The sequence below is a fragment of the Oryctolagus cuniculus genome, chromosome 1, assembly GCF_051225735.1.
Source record: "Oryctolagus cuniculus isolate XC-2025 breed Fujian yellow rabbit chromosome 1, ASM5122573v1, whole genome shotgun sequence".
NCBI lineage: Eukaryota > Metazoa > Chordata > Mammalia > Lagomorpha > Leporidae > Oryctolagus > Oryctolagus cuniculus.
In genome coordinates, this window is record NC_142867.1 from 116758818 (window position 1) to 116785755 (window position 26938).

Consider the following 26938-nt stretch of genomic DNA (forward strand, 5'->3'; position numbering starts at 1 on the left):
TATATTCCATTAAATATATTTGATTTAATTACATATAATTAAACAGTCTGAAATAGTAATGTCCCTGCCATAAGTTAGTTTCAGGTTGTTAAAAGTTTCTACCTTTATTTTTTTTAAGGTACAGTTACAGAGAGAGGGGCGGGAGAGACAGAGAGAGATTTACCAACCAGCGGTTCACTCCCCAAGAGGCCACAATGACCAGAGCTGAGCCGATACGAAGCTAGGAGCCAGGAGCTTCTTCTGGGTCTCTCATGTGTGTGCAGGGCACAAGCACTTGGGCCATCCTCTGTTGCTTCCCAAGTACATTATTCATGAGCTAGATCAGAAGTAGAGCAGCCAGGACTCAAACTGGAGTCCAGAGGCACAGATTGCAGCTTCACCGACTATGCCACAGCACCAGACCCCAAAGCTTGCTATCTTTAGACTGGGCTTGCCCTCTACAAGTTCTTAATCATCCAATTATGCTATTTTACCCTGGCTGCTCTATATATTTAAATATATAAATCTCAGGTTAATAATATTGCTTTGGTGATCATTAAAAATACACTTTAAAGTAAATCATTACAGTACTAAATACATGGACAAAATATTTTTATATAAGTTAAAGTTATTGTGTTTGAAAAATAAGGCTAAATTGTTATTAAACTGACATCATTTCTACTGTGATAAATTGATCCATTATTAAATGATCATAAGGATTGGGGAAAAGGGATGCCCTTCTCTAAAACAAAATAGCAACAGGGCTGGCGCCGCGGCTCACTAGGCTAATCCTCCGCCTAGTGGCGCCGGCACATCGGGTTCTAGTCCTGGTCCGGGCACCGGATTCTGTCCCGGTTGCCCCTCTTCCAGGCCAGCTCTCTGCTGTGGCCAGGGAGTGCAGTGGAGGATGGCCCAGGTGCTTGGGCCCTGCACCCCATGGGAGACCAGGTAAAGCACCTGGCTCCTGGCTCCTGCCATCGGATCAGCGTGGTGCGCCGGCCGCGGCGGCCATTGGAGGGTGAACCACCGGCAAAGGAAGACCTTTCTCTCTGTCTCTCTCTCACTGTCCACTCTGCCTGTCAAAAACAAACAAACAAACAAAAAAACAAAATAGCAACAAAGTCTCACCAATAACCATATTCTTCTCTCGCCCCATCAGGAAGTGACCAGAAACAATGGCAGCAGGAAATCATTCCACGGTGACAGAGTTCATCCTGGCTGGGCTCACAGAACAGCCAGAGCTGCAGCTGCCCCTCTTGCTCCTATTCCTGGGAATCTATGTGGTCACTGTGGTGGGCAACCTGGGCATGATCATACTCATTGGGCTCAGTTGCCACCTGCACACCCCCATGTACTATCTCCTCAGCAGTCTGTCCTTCATTGATCTCTGTCAATCCACTGTCATTACCCCCAAAATGCTGGTGAACTTTGTGGCACAGAAGAACACCATCTCCTACCCTGAGTGCATGACTCAGCTCTATTTCTTCCTGGTTTTTGCTGTAGCAGAGTGTTACATGTTGGCTGCAATGGCCTATGACCGTTATGTTGCCATCTGTAGCCCCTTGCTTTACAATGTCAACATGTCCCATAAGGTCTGTTTTTCCCTGATTGTAGGGGTGTATACTATAAGTGTGGTTTGTGCATCAGTTTATACAGGCTGCATGTTTAGAATCTATTTCTGCAAATTGAATGTAGTCAACCATTATTTCTGTGATCTTATCTCCATCCTAAAGCTCTCTTGTTCTAGTACTTATGCCAATGAATTGCTGATTCTCATCTTTAGTGGAATTAACATCCTTACCCCCAGCCTGGCCATCCTTATCTCCTACACCCTAATCATTGCGAGCATCCTTCGTATTCGTTCCACTCAAGGCAGGACCAAAGCCTTCAGCACTTGCAGCTCCCACATTTCAGCCGTTGCTGTTTTCTTTGGTTCTGCTGCATTCATGTATCTGAATCCATCATCTCTCAGCTCCATGGATCAAGGAAAAGTGTCATCTGTATTTTATACTGTTGTTGTGCCCATGCTGAACCCTCTGATCTACAGCCTGAGAAATAAGGATGTTCATATTGCCCTGAAAAAAATGCGAGAAAGAGGAAAATTCCTGTGAAAGGAGTCATGTGACTATTTCCTTAGATCTAAGTATTGGTGATTGCATTGTAGGAATTAATGTATTTCATTTTAGTCTACCAGTCAATGTTTCCCTTCATTTGGTAGAATTCTGTTGACATCATTTCTTATTCCCAAAGCATTTTTTAAAAGATCTTATTTATTTGTTAGAGAAGTAGAGTTACAGACAGTGAGAGGGAGAGACAGAGAGAAAGGTCTTCCATCTGTTGGTTCACTCCCTAAGTGGCCGCAATTGCTGGAGTTGAGCTGATATGAATCAGGAGCCAGGAGCTTCTTCCAGGTCTCCCACTCATGTACAGGGGCCCAAGGACTTGGGCTCACCTTCTATTGCTTTTCCAGGCTACAGCAGAGAGAGAGATGGATCGGAAGAGGAGCAGCCAGGAGTAAAACCAGAGCCCATGTAAGATGGCAGTGCTGCAGGTGGATGATTAACCTACTGCGCCACAGCACCAGCCCCTCCCAGAGCATTAATGCCATTCTCCTTTTGGTTTTCTATCCCATGTATCATTGCGACACAGATTAGTTGAAATGATAATAATGAGACATGTACATGAACCCACTAACACCAACCCCTTTGTCTTTCCCATTTTTCCATGCAAATGACTTACATAAAATCTGCAACATAATAAAAATATTGACTTCAAACAATGATCAATAATTTATTTTCTTCTATACACTGCAAAAACAGCATAAAATATCAACAGCATGCCTGCAATCGTTAGCATTTTACACAGTTCTAATTTAGAAAAAAAAAACTCCACCATATACCCTTGCACACTTTAATTTTTAGACTATTTCCTGTATTTCTTACATTAAAAACCTAATCATAACTATAAAATCTGATCTACAGTTGTGCATGCATTGTGATTTGCCAACCTAATACCACTGCTTTGCCATTTATCTTTTTAGCTTTTAATTGCCTGCTTCTTGTCCACTTTTGCGCTGGACTATAATGCCCATGAAGTTTCCTCTGAAATAAGGCTCAGTGCCACATCTCCAGCACTTAGACAACCGTTTGCTTTCTGGTAGACTTTTGAAAATTATTTAATATTTACTCACCTTTTTAAAATATTTACATGAAAACCAGTAAGCATCCTACACAATTATCACCCATCAACTTCTTCAAATGGTGTATGCAGCCTTTTGCTTGCCTTCTGTTCAATTCCATTATACTGTGCTTGGAGAATTCTTTTAAAATATATAAGATAACTAATGGCATCCTTAACTGCCTCTATACAAAGGTTTAGAAATATTATCACTGTGCTCCTTCAGATGAAAATCCTGGTGCAGATATGATACACTTGTGCCTATTGCATTACCTAAATCATTACATCTGGCAACCAAAAGGCTCTTTAAGCAAGTCTAATCCATATTTTATTCTGGAAAAGAGAATAAGAGACAAAATATGTTAAACAGAGATTTGAAATATAATGGGTCAACATAACAAGTAATATACTTCAGTGATGACTAGGGCTCCAAAAAGCGGTCTAGATCCATACCCAGTGCATTAAATAACTTCTCCCATAATGCTGTATGGGAAACATCTTTGAAACACAGATTTAGATCGGTTCTGCCACTAGTGAGTATTTTTTCTTGCTTCCTCTCTTCCTTGCTTCCCTTCCTCCTTCCTTCCATGGAAGTGGTTAACTTTCTCTGGTTGATTTCTAGTTTATACAACTTACTTTACCTTTATGTTTATTCACTGACCTCTGATTATTTAATTTCTAAATCATCTAAGCCTGTAACTAGAGGGAAGAATGAGCTAGTGTTCCCAGGATATCTAAAAATGATTAATATAGTGCAGTAATTGTACCAAACAGAAATGGTAAGGATTTCCACATCAGTCATGGACTTGATTGTTCTGAGTCACCAAAAACTCTAGTGACAGTCCATGGTGGATTCACTTGAAGCTGAGTTAAATGATTTCTCTAAAATAAACCCAATTATTGGCTAATTTGGTATTACAAATGTAACGCTGGATAACCAATGTAAAATGTGCCAGAATGTAATCAGGAAAATATCCATTTAATGACTATAGTAACTGAAAAAGAATTCAACTAGTTTACTTTATACACCATCCCTCTGGTATGTCTCTCACATACTGCTTCCTTTTCTTCATAGAAGGCACTACTTGTGATCATAAGTCAATATTTATTCTTTTAATATGGCTTTACTGAATTGACATGTGTTCTAACAGAATGCAGAGTATTAATTCAAATAATATTGAATGACAAATGTACTTGATACTTTCAATATTCCACTTTACATTCCCTGACTATCTTTCACTTCAGCCTCATATACATTTGTTAGTTCTGTACTTGCATCAGTGGAATTCAACTTTAAGTATGTACTGTGATTTTTTCATACTGTTAAATTAACTTTATATTTTTGCACAGCTTTACATGTATTGAAAAATTTAATAATAGCATATAATTTCTGTTCCTGAAACAAACACCATCTTCTCTGAGGCGGCATCTTAAACCTTGGGCACCATTTCAGACTATAACCCAGCTGCCATCTTGTCCAATAAGTTTTGGTCTTCCAGAATAAGTTTCAGTTCCTAAGTCCAGCCTGGCTTACTAAGAGTCAGGTGACCAAATGGCCCAACCACAAGTGTCAACTCCAACCCTAACAGGATTCACTGCTCCCACTTCCTTTTCTCTGCAAGGCTATAATAAGACCTGTTTTTCCACACAGGCTCTCTCCCTCACCCTCTCTCTCCAGCTTGTCGCTCCACCTCCAGATAAAACCTTTCCTTTTACTCTGGAGTTTGGTGTGTTTTGTGGTGGCCTATCATTGGTGCTGTGACTTGGACCCAGGCTTTCCCACCAACCTTGCTCTCCCCTTGGGAATCTGAGCTGGTTTGGGATCCTGTACTCCTACCAACCACAAAACCACCCCCAGACCTCCTTCTTCATCAACAAATGCTCTATGATTCCTGTTCACACATCAACCTCCAAATCCTGAGCTAAGATCGGAAATGGCTAATTCTCCCACTGAGGCCTCTACTCGGGTTGTGGTTTCACTCTGCTTTGTCTTGAAGTCCTGGTACCAGGCACCACAACTCCTTTGGGCTTTACACCTCAAATGATAGTGGATGCCAGTGATGATCTCACTCCCTGCTCCCTTACTCTCCTCATCAGACTGCCATGATCTCAGGGATACCTGCTACCTGCCAGTCTGACCCCTCAGGTCGCTATGGGAGCTTCCTCCTCCTGCGGTCTGTCTGACACTCCTCTTGGAGCATCACCTAAATAATCTTTTGTTTTAAAGATTTATTTAATTTTTATTTGAAAGTCAGAGTTACACAGAGAAAAGTGAGGCAGAGAGAGAGAGAGAGGTCTTCCATCTGCTGGTTCACTCCCCAATTGGCTGCAATGGCTGGAGCTGTGCAGATCCAAAGCCTCTTCCAGGTGCAGGGGCCCAAGGACTTGGGCCAACTTCCACTGCTTTCCCAGGCCATAGCAGAGAGTTGGATCAGAAGTGGAGCAGCCAGGTCTCGAACCGGCACCCATATGGGATGCCGGCACTTCAGGCCAGGGCATTAACCCACTGAACCACAGCACCAGCCCTCCCTAAATAATCTTATTGCTCTCAAATTGGCCCCAGATTTCAAACGCTATTGCTTCTTATTTCTTCGTAATCGGGCATGGCCCATGTCTGACCATGACAACCAGTCCAAATGGCCACTTAACATCATGTTTGAGCTAGACATTATTTAGGATCTCTACCACTTCTGTGAGTGTTCAAGAAAGTGGGAGGAGATTCCTTGTGTCTAAGTCTTCTCTTATCTCCGTTCTAAATCTTCTCTTTACGCCTCATATCATGTATATATTCAATTATTATTTATGGCTATTGCCACATTCCTACTAAACTAGGGTCTTTTTGCTTTTACTTGTTTCCCTTCTTATTTTACTGTAATGTAAATTTGAATTATGTTATCTCAAAAATTAAAAAAAAAAAGGAAGACAGAAGGAAGGAGGGTAAGAGGCTGGGAGGGGAGAATATCATTATGTTCTTAGACTTGTATCTACAAATTGACTATGTTAAAAATAATTAAAATTTTGAAAAGTGAAAAAATGCATCTCAAGTCCATCCTGGAAGAACTGATTAAGAAGTTTACCTACTTGACTGAGAAACTTCATGATGAGCAGGAAAAGACTGATGCTCTTGCTCATAAACTACAAGACTATTGGACCCATGACAAATAAAGTGCTGATGACCTCTAGGTCATTTGTCCGCAGGTCCAAATTATCATTGCCATGGAGTTTTCTCCAGCTACCTCATTTCTCCACCTAGTGGTGCAGCATCTATGCAGTCATTTGGGCTGGGTTTGAAGCCAAAGTTAGTTAAATATCCTTCCTAATGGCTTCCAAAATTCAAATGTCAATGTCACGTAGAGGCCCTTCTCCTGCTTAGTTTCCATGACACAGCCTGTGCAAGTAGCCTTTCTTCTCTATGCAAGCACTGTGTATCTCCTCCACTGTCCTAGCCTCTTCCAAACCACCTGTCAGTTGCATTCTAAATCATTCTCTCAAGGATGTCATACTCTGAACCTTTATAAAGAAGAGTGAAAAATGAAACTGGGATCAGATATGTGGCGTGCCAACTTACAGGGTAAGAGTATATTCAGAGAATATTACAACTATACCTATGCTCATATCTCCTGTTTTGGTTTCCTGGGTGGAATTTTTTATAAATACCAAGAATTATTTTATTATCATCACTCAAATTTAGTGATTTCCTTCATCCTTCTCAGTTTTGGGCTTTGTTAAGCCAAATTAAGCATTTGCTTAATTTTTACAGGCAACTTCAGTATATTCTAGAAAAACAAATGTGAATCATTGTAATCTGAGTTTTGAACACCAAAAATAATGAAAGAACAAAGTTCCAAAGCAAAGCTGCATTAGTGTGTATGGCAAGCCAAGTATGGTTCAGGGCTTACACAATGAAGTTGCTATCACCATCAAGGCATTAGACCCCAAAGGGGAACATGAAAGGGCTGGTCTTATGGCATATCAGGTAAGGCTGCCATCTGTGATGCTGGCACCTCATATAGGCACTGGTTTATGCTCCAGCTGCTCCACTTCTGATCCAGTTTCCTGCTGGAAAAGCAGCGGGAGATGACCCAAGTTCTTGGGCCCCTGCTAACGACATGGGAGACCAGGAAAAAGCTTTTGACTCCTGTTTGTGGCCATCTAGGGAGTGAACCCGTATATGGAAGATTTTTCTCTGTGTCTCCTCTCTCTCTGTAACTGACTTTCAAATGAATAATTCATTTTAAAAAAGAGAGAGAAGCATTAATTTTACTGATTATATGACACTTGAGAATAACTCTAATTGCTTTTTGTGTTTAAGAGGTTTTACTTTTTTATATCAGTTTCAGACTCATAGCACAATTCAGTGGAAGGTACAATGATTTCCCATGTACCCTCTATCCCTGCACATGGGTAGTCTCCCCACAAGACTGGTACACTTGTAACAGTTGATGAAACAGCATTGATACATCATTGTCACCAATGCCTGGAGTTTACATTAGGGTTCACTCTTGATGTTGTACATTCCATGGCTTAAGGGAATGTCCAAAGAGGTAGATCCGTCATTAGTACCATGAAGAATAATCTCACTGCTTGAAAAATCCCATGTTCCACTACTTCATCTCTTCCTCCTCTCTAACCCTTGGCAATTACTTATCTATTTACTTCCTTATAATGTTCCCTTTTCCATAATGTCATAGATTTGGAATCATATTGTATGTAGCCTTTTCAATTTACTTCATTTCACTTAGTTATACACATTTAAGTTTCCTGCATTTTTTGTGGCTTCATGGTTCATTTCGTCTTTAGTGTTGAATAAGATTCAAAAGTGCTTATTTTATCTTTAGTATTGAATAATACCCCACAGTTGGCATGTAAAATGGTTTGTTTATCTCTTCATTTGTTTCCAAGTTTTGGCAGTTATGGAAAAAGCTGCTATAAACGTCCATGTGTAGGTTTTGGTATAGACATCAGTTTTTGACTCCTTTGGGTAAATATCAAGAGTGCAATTGCTGGATCATATGGTGAGTATATTTTAGTTTTGGGACAAACTGCCTTCCGAAGTAGTTGTACTGTTTTACCACCCAACCAGCAATCAATGAGAGTTCCTGTTGCTGCACATCCTATCTTTCGTTTTGGCTAATGTTATGGATTGTAACTACTCAAGTAGCTATGTAATGGTTTCCTATTGCTGTTTTTATTTGCATTTCTCTGATGACATAAGATGAACAGAATCGTTCACATGCTACTTTATGTCTGCATGTTTCCTCTACTGAGTCTTATGTTAAGTTCTTTGGTCCACTTTTTAACTGTGTCATTTATTTTCTTATTGTTGAGATTTAAGAATTTTAGGTATATTTTGGATAACAGTCCATTATCAGATATCAGATATTATCTTTTGCAAATATTTCCTCCAAGACTGTAGCTTGTAGTTTGATTCTCCTGACACTTTCTTTTTAAATATTTTTATTTATTTATTTACTGAGAGGCAGAGTTACAGACAGAGGGAGGTACAGGGAGAGGTCTTCCACCCACTGGTTCACTTCTCAAATGTCATCAACGACCAGAGCTGCACTGATCTGAAGCTGGGAGCCAGGAGCTTCCTCCAGGTCTCCCACAAGGATGGAGGGGCCTGAGCACGTGATCCATCTTCCACTGCTTTTCCAGGCCATCAGCAAGGAGCTGGATTGGAAGTGGAGCAGCTGGTGCTCAAATAGGTGCCCAGATGGGATGCTGGTGCCGCAGGGGAATGCTTAATCCACTTCACCACAGTGTCAAACCCTTAACACAATCTTTTGCAGGGCAGAAATGTTTTGATTAAAACATCCAGCTCATCAATTAATTCTTCCATGGATCATGAATTTGTTGTTTTATCTAAAAAGAAAACACCAAAATCAAGGTGTTTGGGCGTGCTTTGCACTTAGCATACAGGTTTATAACCCATTTTGAGTTATTTTTTGTTAAGCGTGTAAAGTTTGTGTTCACAGACATTTGCTTTCTTCCATCTGCTGTTTCATTCTCCAGATGGCCACAACAGCCCGTGCTGGGCCTGGCTGAAGCAAAGAGCCAGGAGCTTCATCTAAGTCTCCCACATGGTAGTCAGAGGCCCAAACGCTTGGGTCAGCTCCTGCGGCTTTTCCCAGACTATTGACAGGGAGCTGGATCTGAAGTGGAGCAGCTGGAACAGGCACTGGCACCCATATGGGGTGCTGGCACATAGAGGGCAGCTTTAATCATTATGCTACAATGCAGCCTCACACCCAAAACTTGGTAACTTAATGTCTAAGATGAACACCTGCCCCCATAATTTTTCTTTGCATTTAATTTTTCAGTACTTTGGATTATGATATGTCAGTGAATCATTTACTAATGTGTTTTGATGTTTGTTTTTACAATTTATCTGGCTTAGAGTTTACTGAGTTCCAAGATCTGTGGTTTCATGGATGACATTATTTCTGTGAAATTCTCAGTCATTACTATTTTAACATTTCTCTGCTCCTTTATCTCATTCTTCTCTCCCTAGCATTTCCATTGTGCAGCTTCCAAAATTGTCCCACAGTTCTGGGATATTCTGTTCTGTGCATTTGTTTTATATTCCTGGTGGCTTTCAGTTTGGAGGTCTTTATTGAGATATACTCAGTCTCAGAGATTCTTACCTCAGCTGTGTGCAATCTATGAATACACTATCATAGGCACTGTTTATTTGCACAATGATATTTTTATTTTTAACATTTCAGTTTCACTCTTTCTACGAATTTGCATCTCTCTGCTAACATTGCCCATCTGTTCACATTTCCCATCTACTCTAGCCACCACAAACCTTAGCATACTAATCCTAGTTATACATCCCAGTATGAAAGTTGTAAAAGAAAAAAAGGGAGAGAGAGGGAGGAGGGGACAAAATGATCAGAAGCAGGAGGCAGAGAGAGGCGTGGTTGGCCAGAGTGGCCAGGTCACCTGTTGCTGTCCTGCATGCCACCAAGTGAGGCCCCAGGGATGCTCTGGTGGGAGGGGCAGCGGCCGCCAGCGCCCTGGCTTCTCGGGCCCTGACTGGCCCCTGTGTCCTCTGCCTGGTCACAGGGCGGAGCAGGCGTGGCGCGGCTGGGGGCCCTGTCTTCTCCAGTGGGAGTGGCAGGCCTGGATTGTGGTGCGACTCCACCCTGTGTCCCAGGGCAGCATGGGGACACAGGGGTCATCCAGACCTCTGTGAGGGCAGCGGTCCCGGCACTGCCTGGTGGTGGGGGCTGGCAGAGAGCGGCTGGACAGGTGGGCTCCGTCTCGGGGGGCCGGGTCACGGCTCACCGCTGGCCCCCGGTGCCTATGGTAGGGGCTCGGCTGTAGAACTGGCAGGCAGCTTCCATGTGCCACAGCCCTGCCTGCTGTCTTCTTGGGGACGTGCACCCTGCGCCCCACCCTGGGGTCCCCCTGAGCTTCCCCCGTGTGTGCAGGGAGGGTGGGAGAGAGACCCTGGCCTGGGCCCCGCGCCCGACTGACGCTGCACAGACCCAGTGCCAGCCCCGTCCTTGGCACCCCTAGCTGGCCCCTGCACCTCCGTCTTCCAGCCCAGAGTGGTTCTGGGGTGCTGGGGCGTGGCCTGGCGGTTCACCAGCCCTGTGTGTTCTCCTGAGGCCTGGGAGCTGTCCTGGGGGGGGCAGGCGTCCCCTCCCGGAGTGCAGCCCTACTGTGTGCTGGGCCCCACCCCGTTGTGCTGGCCCCCAGCTCCTGTGTGCTGGGCCTCTGGCTCCCGGGTCCTGGTGGGGAGGAGGAACCTGGGATGTGATGGACAGGGCCAGAGCCTGGGGAAGCAGGGCTGGGATCTGAACCCTGAAAGGCTGCAGGGGCGTCCCCCAGCTGGACTGCGAGGCTCCTGTGCTGTGGGTGTGACTGCACGGCCACTCCCTTCCCACACCCTGCAGGCCCCCGGAAACAGGGACCAGGGCCAGTGCTTGCTTGGTCACCGGGGGGGGGGGGGGGCACTGCAGCGCCACTCCAGGGGCCGTCTCCCAGCTGGCTCTCAGGAAAGATCCAGGCAGGGAGGGGGAGAGAGCTGGACAGATGGACAGGTGGAAGAGATGAGTGAGTGAGTGATGGAGTGGATGGGGGTGACTGTGCTGCTGTCGGGGGCGGAGGACCTCGTCTTGCCCACACAGTGGACCCCAGTCTGGCGCCCCTCCCCTACGTGGGTCCCTCTGGGGACGGCACCTGTGGGCCACCCACCTGCTCCTGGGCCTCTGCCTCTCTCCTGCCCTCCCCCACCACGTGGACTTCTGAGGTCAGAGCCCAAGCAGGGGCAGAGACGGGAGCGCCCAGCCGAGGGGCAATGGCTGCACACCCCCCACTCTCCTGAGGTCCCGCAGCCATTCCGGGGAGGGGGCGCCCCCGCCCTGACACCTGTGACCTGGGGGTCCATGGGAGCCAGGGCTTGGTGCCACCTCCCGCTGCAGGGTCTGCCTAGAGCCAGCACTTGGGGCTGCAGTGGGGTGAGTGGCCCTCCCCAGCCTGTGGGGCCGCTCCCTGTCTATGGGTGAAGAAACTGAGGCACAGGAGAGCCCGTCCAGGAACTCCCCAGAGCACAGCGCAGGAGAGTGAGGAGGAGCTTGGAGAAGTGTGGACTCAGCTCTGCAGTCAAGATGGGCTTCCTGTAGGAGGCAGCACCAGGCTGCAGCACAGCACAGGGGAATGCGGAGGGGTCTGAGTTGGGGGGGGGGCGGGGAGATCATCGCACATAGCAGGGACAAGGTAGATGAAGACCCCCACCGGGACCCTCGCCAGGCTGGCTCTGGGCAGCCCCAGGCTGGGAGGAAGCGGCGGCTGGGGTGTGGTTGGCTGCCAGGTGCACCCTCGCTGCCTCCCAGGAGATCCACTGGCGATGTGCAGAGCCCAGCTGGGGGCCGCTGCCTCCTCCTGGGGTGGATTCTGCACCTGCCACCCCCAGATCCTTGGCTGCCACACCCCAGCCTCCTGCCTGGCCCCAGTCCCTGGGACTGGCTGTCAGAAGTGCTGAGGCAGCTGATTTGGTCCCCCCCCCCCCCAACATTAGCAACAGTGTTACCCTCCCCAGGGGGCTCTGTACACCCAGTCCCAGCTCAGTCTGCCTCCCCCAGCGGCAGTAGGTGGGGAGGGCCGGGCCGAGGGGAGCTGGGCGGGAGCCGGGGCACCCTGATCTGGCGTGGGGGGTGCCGAGCATGGGCCTGGGGCCGCCCTGGCTGAGCGACTTGTGGGGTCTGCACCATGGGAACCTGAGCAGGGGTGTGGGCAGGGCTGTGCTCCCGCGCCCGGCTACGGAGGAGGGTCCTGGGCACCCCAGTGGTCCCTGGCGCCTGCTTTTGCTGCCTTGGAGGCCTGCATTAGCAGGAAGCTGCTGGGCTGGAACCCGGGTAGGGCGCAGGTGGCTCGGGGGCTCTCAGCTGGGCCCCAGGCCTGGCCCTGGAGCCTAGTCCCTCCCCTCCTTGGGCACTGGACCCCGCGTTTGGAGGGGGCGGAGGTAAGGCAGGGACAGCAGAGGCCTTGCATGGCAGGCTGACCACAGCTCGGGGCACAGAAGAAGAAGCTGGGGCCACGGCCAGGAGCGGCCCGCGGGGGCTGGGCAGTGGCCGGCACCCCTGCGACACCCCCCCCCCCCCTGCAGTCTTCCCTCGCCCCGCAGGGTGTAAGTTCAAGGCCCTGCACGCCAAGCCCAACAGGTACATCAAGACGCCAGTGCGCGGCGAGGAGCCCAGGTTCACCGTGACCGGCCGCAAGGAGGACGTGGACACTGCCAAGCGCGAGATCCTGTCGGCCGCCGAGCACTTCTCGCTGATCCGCGCCACGCGCAGCAAGGCCGGCTGACTGCATGGCGCTGTCCCGGGGCCCGCCCCACCTGCCGGGACAGACCACCATCCAAGTGCGCGTGCCCTACCGCGTGGTGGGGCTGGTGGTGGGGCCCAAGGGCGCCACCATCAAGCGCATCCAACAGCAGACGCACACGTACATCGTGACGCCGGGGTGCGACAGGGGCCCGTGTTGACTGTCACGGGCATGCCCGAGAACGTGGACCGCTCGTGCGAGGAGATCGAGGCGCACATCACGCTGCGTACGCGCGCGCTCCCGGACGCGGGCGCCGACAGCGACTTCCAAGCCAACCGCCTGGACTTGTGCCTGGACCTGCTGGGGACGGCGGCCAGCCTCTAGGCCAAGGCGCCTCCCAGCCGTTCTACACGAGCAGCCGCGGGGGCGCTCCCGGGCCGGCCCCAGGCCCCGCCAGCCCCTACGACGGGCTCTGGCGCCTGCGACAACAGCCGCAAGCCTGCCGCGCCGGCCCGGCTTCCTCTGCGTCCGCGTCCTCGTCCTCGGGGGCCGCGGCCCCGGCTCCCGCCGCTGCGGCGGGCGATTGCGAGGTGTGCGCCCAGGGCGAGGGCGTGGCGACGTTGGTGCCCTGCGGCCACAACCTCTTCTGCAGGGACTGGGCCGTGCGCACCTGCGGCACCAGCGCGCCCGAGTGCCCGCGTGCCCCACGCCGGCCACGCAGGCCATCCATATCTTTTCCTAGCGCGGGCCGGGCCGGGCCGGGCGGGGGCCGGGGCCAGGGCTGGTCCGGGTCGGGCCGCGCACCGTCAGGAGCTTTAACTCACTACCAGGAGTGGACGCGGCGCGGAGGCCCGGCGGGAGCGCGGGGCGCGGCCAGCAGCAGAGCTGAGAGCCCCTGACAATAAACCGCAGGAAAAGCCTCGCGTACACTTTTTATTCCGCTCCTCCCGGGGGGCCGCAAGGCTAGGGCGCCCACTCGGGGTTTCTGACCCCCCTTTTATCTTTTAATTAACCCTCCCTTTCCTGCTGTGGTTTCTGTTGTCATTTTTAAAAAAAATTAATTTTTTTTTACTTTTTACCTCTTGTATATATGTAGGAAATTTATAGGGAAATATGTACTTTAGGAATAAATTTTGAGAACTAAAATATATTTTATTTTAAATAAATAATGGACGTTTAATCTTACACAGCTAAATTACTGATTATATATTTGCTGATCAGATTTAAGGATTAAAAGTGTATTCAGAGTTTTATTTTTTGAGTTCAAAGCCTTCTTAATAAAGTCTTTGTATTCAGTTAAAAAAAAAGTAAAAGCAGAGATAAACTCTAATACAATGATAGTTGAGAGCTTCAAAACACAAATATCATCAATAGACACATCATTCACACAGTGAATCAGCACAGACACATCATGTGGAACCATGTCATAAAATAAACAAGGTGTTTAGGAGGCATTTGAGCCAACAGTTACGAATACATATCTTCTCATCAGCACATGAAAAAGTTTTTAAAACAGATGGTAGTCCACAAATCAAATCCGGCTACATATTTTTTTTACTTATTTTTATTTTTTATTTACTTATTTATTATTTTTGACAGGCAGAGTGGACAGTGAGAGAGAGAGACAGAGACAAAGGTTTTCCTTTGCCGTTGGTTCACCCTCCAATGGACACCGTGGCCGGCGCGCGGCCACAGCACTGCGCTGATCCGATGGCAGGAGCCAGGTACTTATCCTGGTCTCCCATGGGGTGCAGGGCCCAAGGACTTGGGCCATCCTCCATTGCACTCCCTGGCCACAGCAGAGAGCTGGCCTGGAAGAGGGGCAACCGGAAAAGAATCCAGCGCCCCGACTGGGACTAGAACCCGGTGTGCCAGCGCCGCAAGGAGGAGGATTAGCCTAGTGAGCCGTGGCACCTGCCAAATCTGGCTACATTTTAAAAATCAAAATAGTACCATATGTCTTCTAAGACCACAGTGGAATGAAAGTAAAAGACCACTAGAAACTTTACAAATTCATGGAAACTGAACAACATGCTCTAGGATGTCCAGTGAACTATTGAAGAAATTTAAACAGAAATAAAAAAAAATTCTTGAATGAAAACACAATCACAACATGTCAAAATTGTGGAATATAGGAAAAACAGTAACAAGAGGGACTTTCATAAAATGTTATTCATTTAAAAGTAATATTTTAAATAAATTTAACTACATACTCACAGACTTAGAAAACATGATCAAATCAAATCCCAAATTATCAGGATGCAGTAAAATATACAGAGCAGAAATAAATGAAATTTCAACTAAATCAACTATGTGATCAACAAAATACGAGGTTCATTTTTTGGAAGGATTGAATAGACAAACCTTTAAACAAACTAACAAAGAAGAGGAGAAGAAAAATTAAAGAAATAAATTTAGAGATGGAAAAGACATTTCAAAGAATCATAAGATACTACTATGAAGAATTATGTGCTAATGAGTTCGAACATCCTTAAGAAATGGATAAATTCCTGAACATATGCGATTTGCCAAGATTAAATCAAGAAGATATGAAAAATCAAAAAAGGATTCACAATAAAGCAGTAATCATTTATTAAGCTTGTGATTATAAAGTAAATTAAAGTATGTAATTATAAAAATTAAAAGAAAAATGAGGAAGGAAGGAGGAGGAAAGGTGGAAGTGAGGGAGGAATGGAAATTAGGGTAAGAATTAGCATGTTTTTAAAACTGTATATATGATTTTTAAAATTCCTTTATATACATTTTTAAAAATTAAAATAATTCACATCAAAGAAAAGTCCAGTGTCTGATGACTTTAAAACTGAATTCTAAAAAATACTTATGGAAGAACTAATCTGAACAGAAACAGGAAAAGGATAGCACTCTGCCAGATTCATTTTATGAGCTAGAAATACACGATTCCAAAACCAAATGAAGACACTATACAAAAACGCAACTATAGACCAATATTCTTGATGAACATTCTAGTAAAAATTTTTAATAAAATATTATCAAACCAAGTCCCACCAAGATAAAATGGGATTTATCCAAGGAATGCAAAAATGATTTGGCATTTTCAAATCCATAAGCATAAATCAAATAGAATGAAGGACTAAAAGCATATGAAAATCTCAATAGATGCATAAAAAGCTCTGATTAACATTCAATATCCCACCATGGTAAAAGAACTCTCAGCAAATTAGGAATAGAAAGATCATACCTCAAAATAAAAAGGCTACATACAACAAGCCCATAGTCAAAATCATAATGAATTGGCAAAAACTAAGAGCATTTCCCCTAAGATAGGGACCAAGTCAGATGTCCATTTCACCATTTTTATTCAATAAAGTATTAAAAGTATTATTATACAATTAGGGAAGAGAAAGAAATAAACAATACCCAAATTGAAAAGAAGGAAGTCTAAATATTCATATTTGCTGATGACATAATTAAATACATGAAAAAGTCTAAATACTATACTTAAAAGCTTTTAAAACAGATAAAGAAAGTTAAATATCAAAAAATTGATGTTTGAGAAATGGTAACATTTTTATCCACCAGTTATGAAGTTACTGAAAGAGAAGTCAAGAAAGAGATGATTGCTTCAATATCCACAAAAATAAAATATTTGGGAATAAACTTAATGAAACAAGTGAAAGATCTCTGCAATGAAAATTACAAAATGCAGATAAAAGAAGTCACAAAGCGTTTACAAAAGTGGATCAATTCCATATGCATGGTTTGAAAAAAATAATATTGTTTAAAAACCCATGAGACCCAAAGCTTTCTATGCATAGAATGCAGTCTCTATCAAGGTAGCAATGGCATTTTTTCCAGAATCAGAAAAAAACAATGTTAAGATTCATATGGAACCACAAAAGACCAAGAATAGCCAAAATGACCCAAAGGAATACAAAAGAAAAAAGAAAGAGAAAGGTGAAAGAAAGAAAAAAACGTAATATTTGAGTTGAAACCATACTACAAAGCTATTCTAATTAAAACAACATGGTCCTGGCATAAAAACCAACACATAGATCAATGGAACAGAATACAGAGCCCAGATCTGTGTAAATACAGCCAACTGATTGTTGACAAAAGTGCCCAGAAAATAAATGGGAATAAGATAATCTCTTCAATAAATGGTTCTGGCAAAACTGCATGTATATTTGTAGAAGAATGAAATTAGACCTATACTATCAACTCAAGATGGATCAAAGACATGAATTTAAGACTTGAGACTATAAAGTTACTGAAAGAAAATGCAGGAGAAACACGTCAAGACATTGGTGTAGGTGATGACTTCTTGGATAAGACCCCTAATGTACAGGCAAATAAACCAAACTAGATACATGAAATTATATAAAACTCAGAAGCTTCTGCACCATAAAGGAAATGGTCAATAAAATGAAGAGACATCCCAACAGAATGGGAAAAAATATTTGCAAGCTACCTATCCCACAAAATGTCCTACGGAGTGTTTTATGAGCAAATGGAGAGGAGTTCCAATGCTTCAATCACAATATAAGTCGAAGAGATAAAACATAGATCACCATGATTTGATCAGTACACATTATATACAGGTACTGAAATTTTGCACTGCACCCCATGATTGTATATAATCACTGCCAATAAAAATGAGTAATAGTCAAAATAAATAAACAAATGGCATCCCTGCCATATCTGAGTCTGGACTGATTCTGGCTCTTTTTTAAATATAATTTTTGATATGACTGGTATTTTATTTACTTGATAGCTGGACATAATGATATAGAAAAAAAGAAACATTTTGGGAACAGGCTATTAATAATCATTGATGTAGGGGGAAGGGAACCATTCCATATTCCTATGATTAAGTCTGAATCTGTAGTGAGATTCTGCCCAGGAAGGACGGAATGGATCAAGGCAATGAGAACTGAGATTTTTTCCTTTCTATTACAGAAGTCTAAAGCCAACTGGAATTGGGTATTTTCTTTCCTCCAAGTCAGTTAGGTTCTGGTAAACTGTGGCAAGTTGGGTTCTGGTTCAATAATATCTGCTGAGAACAGACTTACTAAGAATAGAATGCTGTGGTGTAGTTTTTAATCGGTTCCTTTTTCTCTCCAATTAATGGAAGTCTGAGAAGATTTTTCTCTGAAGCTAAGGAAAACCCTGAAAGCAAAACTCACAGGTGTGGGAACCCTTCTAAAACTGGTTCTTGAGTTTTTATTCTTAGACTTGTCCACACTGAGCTTTCACCAATTTATCAATTACTACTTACTTTTTCTACTCTTGCACTGGTTCCTATGGAAGTTTCTACTTACAGATTTCTGCTCCAGTAAGTTGACATTCTGTGTATTCACATGTCTGTATCTCTAATCTCAGGAGCAACAATTTGCTCTGTAATCTTACCTCTCTGGTGGATCAAAGAAAAGCTGTTAATTTTTCAGTTTATTTAAGTTTTTACCTGTTGTTAGGATAGAGTAATTACTTGAATTTTCTATGAGCTGGACAAGGAATCAGAAGTCTCCATTGGACTTTTGAGGGTTAATTACTTGCTGTTATGAGAAAGAGATGAACTGTAAGTGAATTTTGAAGGGGGTTTTGATATATGAAGAGGATTAACTAACATAAAATGTTTTGAAAATGTGTTTCCTGATACTGGGCTTGTGTTTTCTTACTTCTTGTGATGCAGAAATCATCATGGATTCCATGAAGTCTGTTACAACTCTGAAAGTTACGCAGACTAACATATGTAATTTCTTTGTTTACTGATAACTCAGTGGTATCCAAAAGCAATGAAGAATGGGACCAGCATTGTGGTGCAATGGGTTAAGCTGATATTTATGATACCAGCATTGCATATCAGAGTGACAGTCCTGGCTATTACAATTCCCACCTGCCTTCTGGACAATTTCATTGGAAAGGTAGGGGATGAAAGCCCGAGTGCTTGGTACCTGTCACTTGTATGGAATACGAGATGGAGTACTTGGCTCCTGGCTTCTACCTGGCCCAGCTCTAGCTGTCATGGCCATTTAGGGAGTGAACAAGCAAATGAAAGATCTGTCTCTCTATGTCTCTCCCTTTCTCTGTGTCTCTCTGCCTTTTAAGGAAATAAATAAATCTTAACAAATTGAAGGGGCCCCCCAAAATTTTATGTGATGAGATGGTAACTTTAATATTCTGATAAAAGTGAACTAAAATGCACTAGTGGATGTGAGATTTTGAACATTTTTTCAATTTTCCCATTCCAACAAAGGAATTGTGTTAGGTCAATCATATTCATCGCAAATTTTTATTATGTAATGAAATCTCTGTGAACTTCAAAAATTTTTGGAATACATATTGAGTCTTTTGAGAATAAACTAATTGACCTCTAATTCATATATGAAAAATATAATTGATAGCATTTTCTATTAAAAGGTTGTACTAGTGATTGTATATTAAAATTATTATCGATCTATTATATTTGAAATTATTGGATATGTTGTTAAATGTGAGGTATTACAGGTTATGAAATGTGAAAAGTAGAAAAAGGGTGAACACCAGAAGTTGTCTCTTCTCCTTCTTTTGTCAATGATGTTAGCTATTTATTTTTTATTATTAAAGAACGGGAGGCATTTGGGAAAGATGGGTTAATGTAATAATAATTGACATGTGTTTTTTTTCTGAACTGTGCAATAGATATTGCATTTAACTACTATAAATTGCATCCAGAATGAAATAGTATCTCCTAAGATGATCATGTCCAATCAGTCTCAGTCTTCTTTTTGTTATTCAGAGATTCTTTATTAACCCAAGTAAAGGAGAACCAGGGTATGAGTCCAGCATCTAAAAGGGTCTTTCTTTATGCAGAATGACTTGGAAATCTACCACCAACCACAATACCTAAATTAAGCACTTAATCTAAATCTAAGCTTTTGGAGTATTTTCCTATGGATCTACTGAATCTTGTAAAAATTATCTTTCCACCTTGACTTACATTCCATTCTTTCATGTTTGCTATTGGAGTTCTAAAGGTCATGCTTACCTCTTTTCCTCTTTGATTTCTTTAGGAAAATGATCATTTATTATTCCAGTCCTCTACCAACACAGGCACAAGTAGTCTGTGAAAAGCTATTTTTATATGAATGCTTTTATGTTACTAAAAATACTCATACATGGACTTAAAGGAATACAATTTCATCTTCCCTTTAAAGAAGTGGAATCTATCACTTGGTGTGAAGTTTTGGTCTAGCCATGTTGGTCTACAAGCTTGATGAATGTCAGAACTCTAAATTTGAAATTAAACAAGGGTCGACGCTTCTACTTCTGAATGAAGCAGGTATGATGGAAATTTTCCTTCACATTACACCATACTCTGAGATATGCTCTTGGGAATCACCTTCATGCTGTGAAATTACTCTGTGGCTCTGGGACCTATTGAATCCAATGTAATATGATCTTGGGAGATTTGCTTCCCTTTCTTGAGTTACAATTTGGTGCCATAAACTGTTCAGTAAACAGAAAATAAAGACAGTTATTTGGCTGTGATGGTGCCAGAAAGACTTCCCCAAATCTGGAGAAAGTGATTTTTCCCCTCACATAGGAATAATTCCTTCATGTGTGAAGAATTTTTGGTAGCTGTGAAAGTGAAGTGTAAAGAAAGCTGAGTTTGGAGTCAGGAGATTTGGGTATGACTTCTTTTTCACTATATTGTTTAAGGAGTTTTTAATACACTAAGTTTCAGCATACACATCTGAAATATGGAGGCAGTAAGTATAATTCTATAAGGATTTTGTGAGAATTACAATAGCACAAAAGTCCATTGTAAGAATAAGGCATTATAAAAATTAATTGATGCAACATTATTTATAAGTACTAAGAGTTAGAATTAATAACTAACCAGAAAAGCACTCCTACTTTTCTATGTTTGGGACCCAATTCCAACCACTAAGATGTATAAGAATTCGATCAGTTGACTTAAATTTTTGTGCCTTAGTTTCCTTTTATAAACTTTTTATTTATTGATTGATTTTTATGAGTTATTTGAAAGGTAGAGTGACAGAGAGTGGGAGAGAGAGAGTGACAGAATCTAACCTCCTTTGATTCACTCTCCAAATGCCTACAAGAACCAAAGCTGGGCCAGGTCAAAGCCAGGAACCAGCAACTCCATCCAGGTCTCCCACATAGGTGACAGGAACCTAAGTACCTGGGCCATCATCTGCTGCCTCTCAAGCATGTTAACAGGAGCCTAATTGGATGCTGAGATGGGACTTGACCCCGAACACTATGCTGTGGTTATAGGCATCCAAAGTGGCAGATAAGCCCTCTAAGCCACAATGCCTTAGTTTTCTAATGTAAAATGGAAAATATGGAGCTGTAGTAAGAACTAAAAGAATTAGTGTACATAAATCATTCAATATCTGGATATACTTTTCAATATAACTCAATTTTTTATATATGTTCCTTAACTATGAACTTTATATAAAAGCTCCCAACAAGCTCCTACCATCCTAAGGCAGTTTCCTTCAGCAACATTCTGGACTTCTGTATGCTATACACCTCTCTTTTTCAATTTTATTTTTTTAAAGATTTGTTTAATTATTTGAAAATCAGAGTTACACAGAAAGAGGAGAGGCAGAGAGAGAGAAAGAGAGATCTTCCATTTTGGTTCACTCCCCTATTGGCCACAATGGCCAGAGCTGTGCCAATCCGAAGCCAGGAGCCAGGATCTTCTTCTGGGTCTCCCAAGTGGTTGCAGGGGCCCAAGGACTTGGGCCATCTTCTACTGCTTTCTCAGGCCATAGCAGAGAGCTGGATTGGAAGAGGAACAGCTGGGACTCGAACAGGCACCCAAATGGGATGCCAGCACTTCAGGCCAGGGTGTTAACCCACTGCGCCACACTGCCGGCCCAATGTAAAATGGAAAGTAAGACTACTTGTCTCATGGAGCTGTAGTGAGAATTAAAAGAATTAGTGTACATAAAGCATTCAATATCTAGACATATTTTTCAATATAACTTAATTTTTTTATATATGTTCCTTAACTATGAACTTTATATAGAAGCATCCCAACAAGTTCCTACCATCCTAAGGCAGTTTCCTTCAGCAACATTCTGGACTTCTCTATGCTATACACCTCTCTTTTTTAAGAAAAATATTAAAAATGGTATCAAATTGCCATTATTGTGGTTACTATAGCTATAGTCATGATTTTTTATTGTTTTAAAGATATCTGTATCATTGTGAAATCTTCGCAAGGTAATTTACCTCATAGAAATTTTTTCCTATACTGATATAAAACTGTTTCTTAAAAAATTATCTCCCACAACTTTTCACTGTTCATTAACCATGGAAAAGCACACAACAAATCCACATAATAGCTTTTCAAGTATTAGAAACTGGGTATGATGTCTTTGCCTCTCCAAACAAAATTGCTATGGTGCTCTTACAGAAGAAGTGTTAGAATTATTGTTCCTGGAATCAGAACTGGATTGGAATCATAGCTCAGTCTTTTTGCAGATGTATGATCAAGTTATTAAATCACTTTCTGCCTGAGTTTCCTCTCCTAATTAGCAAGATTTTTCTGAGACCTGGTTTAAAAAAAAAGAGACTCTAAATTTTTTTATAGTACCTTGCATATATTCAGTCAATATGAACTATTATTTGTATTAAATCATTTCCACATGGGGTGTCTTGCTACTTAGCCAATTTATAATCTTTCTTTTAATGAGCATAGTTTATTAATGATACTTTTAAGATGCATTTACAATATGGACACAATTAAGGAATAATTTATTATTCGTTAAATTATTTTAAAATTTTATTTAAGGTATACAAATTTCATATATATGGATTTACACAGTGATTCTTCCCACCCTACCCTCCCTCTCACTCATGCTCCCACCCTCTTCCCCTCTCTCTCCCATTCCCACTCCTAATTTTTACAAAGATCTATTTTCAGTTTACATTCATAAGTTTACCCCTATACTAAGCAATGTGTTGATCAAATAGTGTGAAATAAAAAAAAGACTATTCCTGAAAATAGAAACAAGGGCTGTAAACAATCACTGAATTTCAAAATGTCAATTTCACTCCTATACATTACATTTTAGGTTCTCTATTAGTTGCCAGAGATCAGGGGAAACATAGGGTAGTTGTCTTTTTGGAACTGGCTTATTTCACTAAGTGTAATAGTTATTAACTTCTTAAATAATGATGCTCATTGTTCATATCTACATAGTACTTGAAACGTTTATATAACCGAGTGAAGGTGTTAGGATGTCCCACCTGAAAAGACTTAAACATGTAAGCAATAGGAAAATAAAGATAGTCCTTAACATGAAGCATTGAGATCAGGATTAGTGTCCATTCTTTAGAAAGCAGACTTAAAAAGGGGATATAGTATTTTGCATGGTAAATGTGTTTAACTTTAATTGCTCCCTCAGAGCTACCAGTGACTGAATCACAAGAAATGCCCAGGAGGTGGTATTAAATATATCTACTTTTCTAAGCATGAACAACATTTTTCAGCACTAAAATTTCTATCTCCTTCATGTTTCGTAACTTTACATTTCTCTGCCAAAAACTACCATATTTCCATTCATTTCAAATGGACTTAGCTATACCTCATGGAACGTAGTTGTAGTAGATGATACAAAATTTTTGGCAATTTCCAATATCTGGCTCCTCTTAGAGTTAGTATCTGTTGAATCTTTTCTCTTGAGAATGGATTATATTTCTTGTGTGTTCTTGTTACTTGTTGAATAATTTCAGATTTTAATCTGGACATGTTTCATGTTATGATATTAGACCTTGGATCCTGTTAAAATTACTGGGAGAAATTTGATTTTATTTACATGTGTGTGCGTGTGTGTGTGTATGTGTGTGTCTGTGTTTGTGTTTACTTTAACAAACTGTCAATTCAGTTAGCATCAGACAAGTAGTTTTTATTACCTTCTGTGGGTAACATTTCCAATGTCAATTCAATTCCCAAAGCCTGCACTGTTTTTGTCCTTCAAATGCGCCACTCAGATGTTAGTAGAAGACCTATTTGATATTTTGAATTTCAGTTCATTGCTCAAAAGCTTTGTGATACGCCTTTGGGTCCATTGCATATGTACAGTCGAGCAGTGAGCCTGGCTTTGTTCCCTTCCACAACTCTCTCCTTAGTCTACAGACATATACACACTCTCAAAATACACAGTTGTACACAAACACACCATTCCATGCATGAATTCTTTCTCCAAAAACTGAAACTTTTTCTCCAGATTTTCATTTATCTTACAGCTATCACATAGTTCCTAAATGGGTCCTACTGTTGAGGCACATCTGGAATTTTAGAAACATAGAAATAAAATAGAGATTCTCTCATACTCTTTGATGACAGAAGCACCTTCTGTCAGATTCCCTTGAGAAAAATGTGTGTTAATTATAATGTGCATGAAAGATAGATTTTTATATCCTTATCCAGTTTGGTCAAAATCAAATTTCCAGAATCTAGTTAAGTTTGCATTGTCCTTGTGTTTTTATATAGATCTGTCCCTACATCAGAAGGTTGACTGTTGATTGCTAAAATATGAAACCAACACATCCAACAGATTGCTCCTCAGTATGACATAAGGCCTCACATTACGGAATCTTGTGCTCTCTTTTGAAGTCCAACATTCTGACAAAAATGAGGAATGTCTCGATGGTGGCCGAGTTTATCCTGCTGGGCATCCCACACACAGAGGGTCTGGAGACCATGCTGTTTGTCCTGTTTTTGTCCTTCTACATCTTCACCCTTCTGGGGAACTTGCTCATCCTACTAGCAATTGTTTCCTCCACTCGGCTTCACACTCCTATGTACTTCTTCCTGTGCAAACTGTCTGTATGCGATATATTTTTCCCTTCTGTGAGTTCCCCCAAGATGTTGTTCTACCTCTCAGGGAACAGCCGCACCATCTCCTATGCAGGCTGTGTGTCCCAGCTCTTCTTCTACCATTTCCTGGGCTGCACCGAGTGTTTCCTGTACACAGTGATGGCCTACGACCGCTTTGTTGCCATATGTTACCCTCTGCGATACACGATCATCATGAGTCACAGAGTGTGTGCCATCCTGGCCACTGGGACCTCATTGTTTGGCTGTGTTCAGGCCACCTTTCTAACCACTCTCACCTTCCAATTGCCCTACTGTGGCCCCAATGATGTGGACTATTACTTCTGTGATATCCCAGTGATGCTGAAGCTGGCTTGTGCAGATACCTCATCCCTGGAGATGGTGGGGTTCATCAGCGTGGGCCTCATGCCCCTCAGCTGCTTCCTTCTCATCCTCACCTCCTACAGCTGCATTGTTGCCTCAATTCTTCGAATTCGATCTAAAGAGGGCCGACGCCGTGCCTTCTCCACCTGCAGTGCCCACCTCACCGCCATCCTTCTCTCCTTCATGCCAGTGGTCCTTATCTACCTGCAACCCACTCCTAATCCCTGGCTTAATGCAACTGTTCAGATACTGAATAACCTGGTTACTCCCATGCTGAACCCTTTGATCTATAGCTTAAGAAACAAGGAAGTAAAATATTCTCTGAGAAAGGTGCTACGGGAGGCGGCATCCTTTTCTGACAAGTGATGGAGAGAGGATCAGTACTTAACACATTAATATGCCATTTCGCTTACAAAAGATGTTTCCTTTTTGCAATAGAGAGCACAGATATTACCACTGCCTCCTTTGACAGTGAGGAAGGTAAGACTTAAAGACATAAATTACAATCACATAACTAATAAATACTTGTACAGAAGAATGATTATTTCTCCCCAGTTGTGGAAATATACTGAACCGTCTCTTCATTTTCCTTATGTATATTCCTACTCCTACATTCTCTCTTTTGTTTCTTTCTCCTTAGTGTTTCACTTCCTAATCTTCACTGGCAGTATTAAGGAATTATCCCCTCAAATGTCTGCATTGAATGAGTCCTCATTTGATGGCATGCAATTACTTAATAGAGTGACAAGCAAATGGCTTCAGGTTGTATCCTGTGACTTCTGAAACACAACAAAGTTATGTAAACGAAAAGGATTTATGCAAGGAAGCTAAGATCTCTAATGAATGAATCAGAGGAGCTAGTGTTCTATGTCACCTACAAAAGGTGTCTGTTGGTCTTGGACCTGGAAGCAAGTCCAGCTGGATACTGTGGCAACAGAAAAAGAGCGAGAGAAAGGCAGAATGTGGAGAAAGTAGATATGTAGAATACGTGAAGAGGTGACTTACTCTGTTTTTATCTTTCTTTCAGTATTAGAAAATTTTGTTTGGCTTTGTGATCTCTAGTACAGCCAAGTGTCATGGTGAAGTCAAAGCTACTATTTTACAGTTTTGTGGGTTCTGCTCACAGAAAGACTTTGACTTTAGTTTCTTCTCCTTCACATTCCTTTGTCTTTTCCACTTGAGTTTGCCATAAGAAGCGTGCCATTAAAATCTAGAGCACAATTTGATGGGAAAAAACACAGAGTCAGAAGGGAATGATGAGAAACAAGGGAGTGACGACAAGGAAGGAGATTAGGAAGAAAAGGTGAAGACAGGAAGAAAAAAGGCTGATGAGAAGAGCATGATGGGGAGAAAAAGACATGATGGGGAAGGAAAGAGTGGTAGGAAGAAAGGGTGCAGACAGGGAGGGAAGGGGCAGTCAGAGGTGAGTGTCCCCTCACTTGGTTCTTTGCAGAATCAGAGTTCAGCCAGGGGATCTGCCAGACTGAACTGATGACAATATTGTGTCTGAGTCTCGGATTGGACTAGTGAGCCATGCAAACTTCTGAAGAGAACGCTGCTTCCTACTCTCTAATCTTAAGCTCTGTTCCTTTTATTCTCTCAGTTTACATTCTCTTTTAGCTAGACAACAGCATTCCTAACATTCAAGACCCACATCAAATATAAATTTCTATGAGAAAACTTCTTATTTCAAGCAGTCAGGTTCTCACTTCTCTATCCTTTGAATAAGACTTGACAGCCTCCATTCCACAGTGGCAGAATTAGTTTTGGCAAATCATTTTCCAAAAGCAAAAATTAGGTAGA

General features: G+C 42.6%; 2 protein-coding genes across 2 annotated transcripts; both read left to right on the forward strand.

Annotated features, from left to right (window-relative positions):
* Window positions 1–1085: 1085 nt before the first annotated feature.
* LOC100353893 (olfactory receptor 8G5-like) lies at window positions 1086–2090 on the forward strand. The gene has a single exon (XM_008267132.5). It carries the CDS (start codon window positions 1155–1157, stop codon window positions 2088–2090), a length of 936 nt encoding a protein of 311 aa, XP_008265354.4. The 5' UTR covers window positions 1086–1154.
* Window positions 2091–24568: 22478 nt separating this feature from the next.
* LOC100353645 (olfactory receptor 10D1B-like) lies at window positions 24569–25501 on the forward strand. The gene has a single exon (XM_008267120.2). The coding sequence runs from the start codon at window positions 24569–24571 to the stop codon at window positions 25499–25501; it is 933 nt and encodes a 310-aa protein (XP_008265342.2).
* The last annotated feature ends 1437 nt before the right edge of the window (window positions 25502–26938 follow it).

Excerpts from the sequence above, each read along its gene's own strand:
- LOC100353893 (XM_008267132.5), top strand. The coding sequence starts at position 1,155 with ATGGCAGCAGGAAATCATTCCACGGTGACAGAGTTCATCCTGGCTGGG.
- LOC100353645 (XM_008267120.2), top strand. The coding sequence starts at position 24,569 with ATGAGGAATGTCTCGATGGTGGCCGAGTTTATCCTGCTGGGCATCCCA.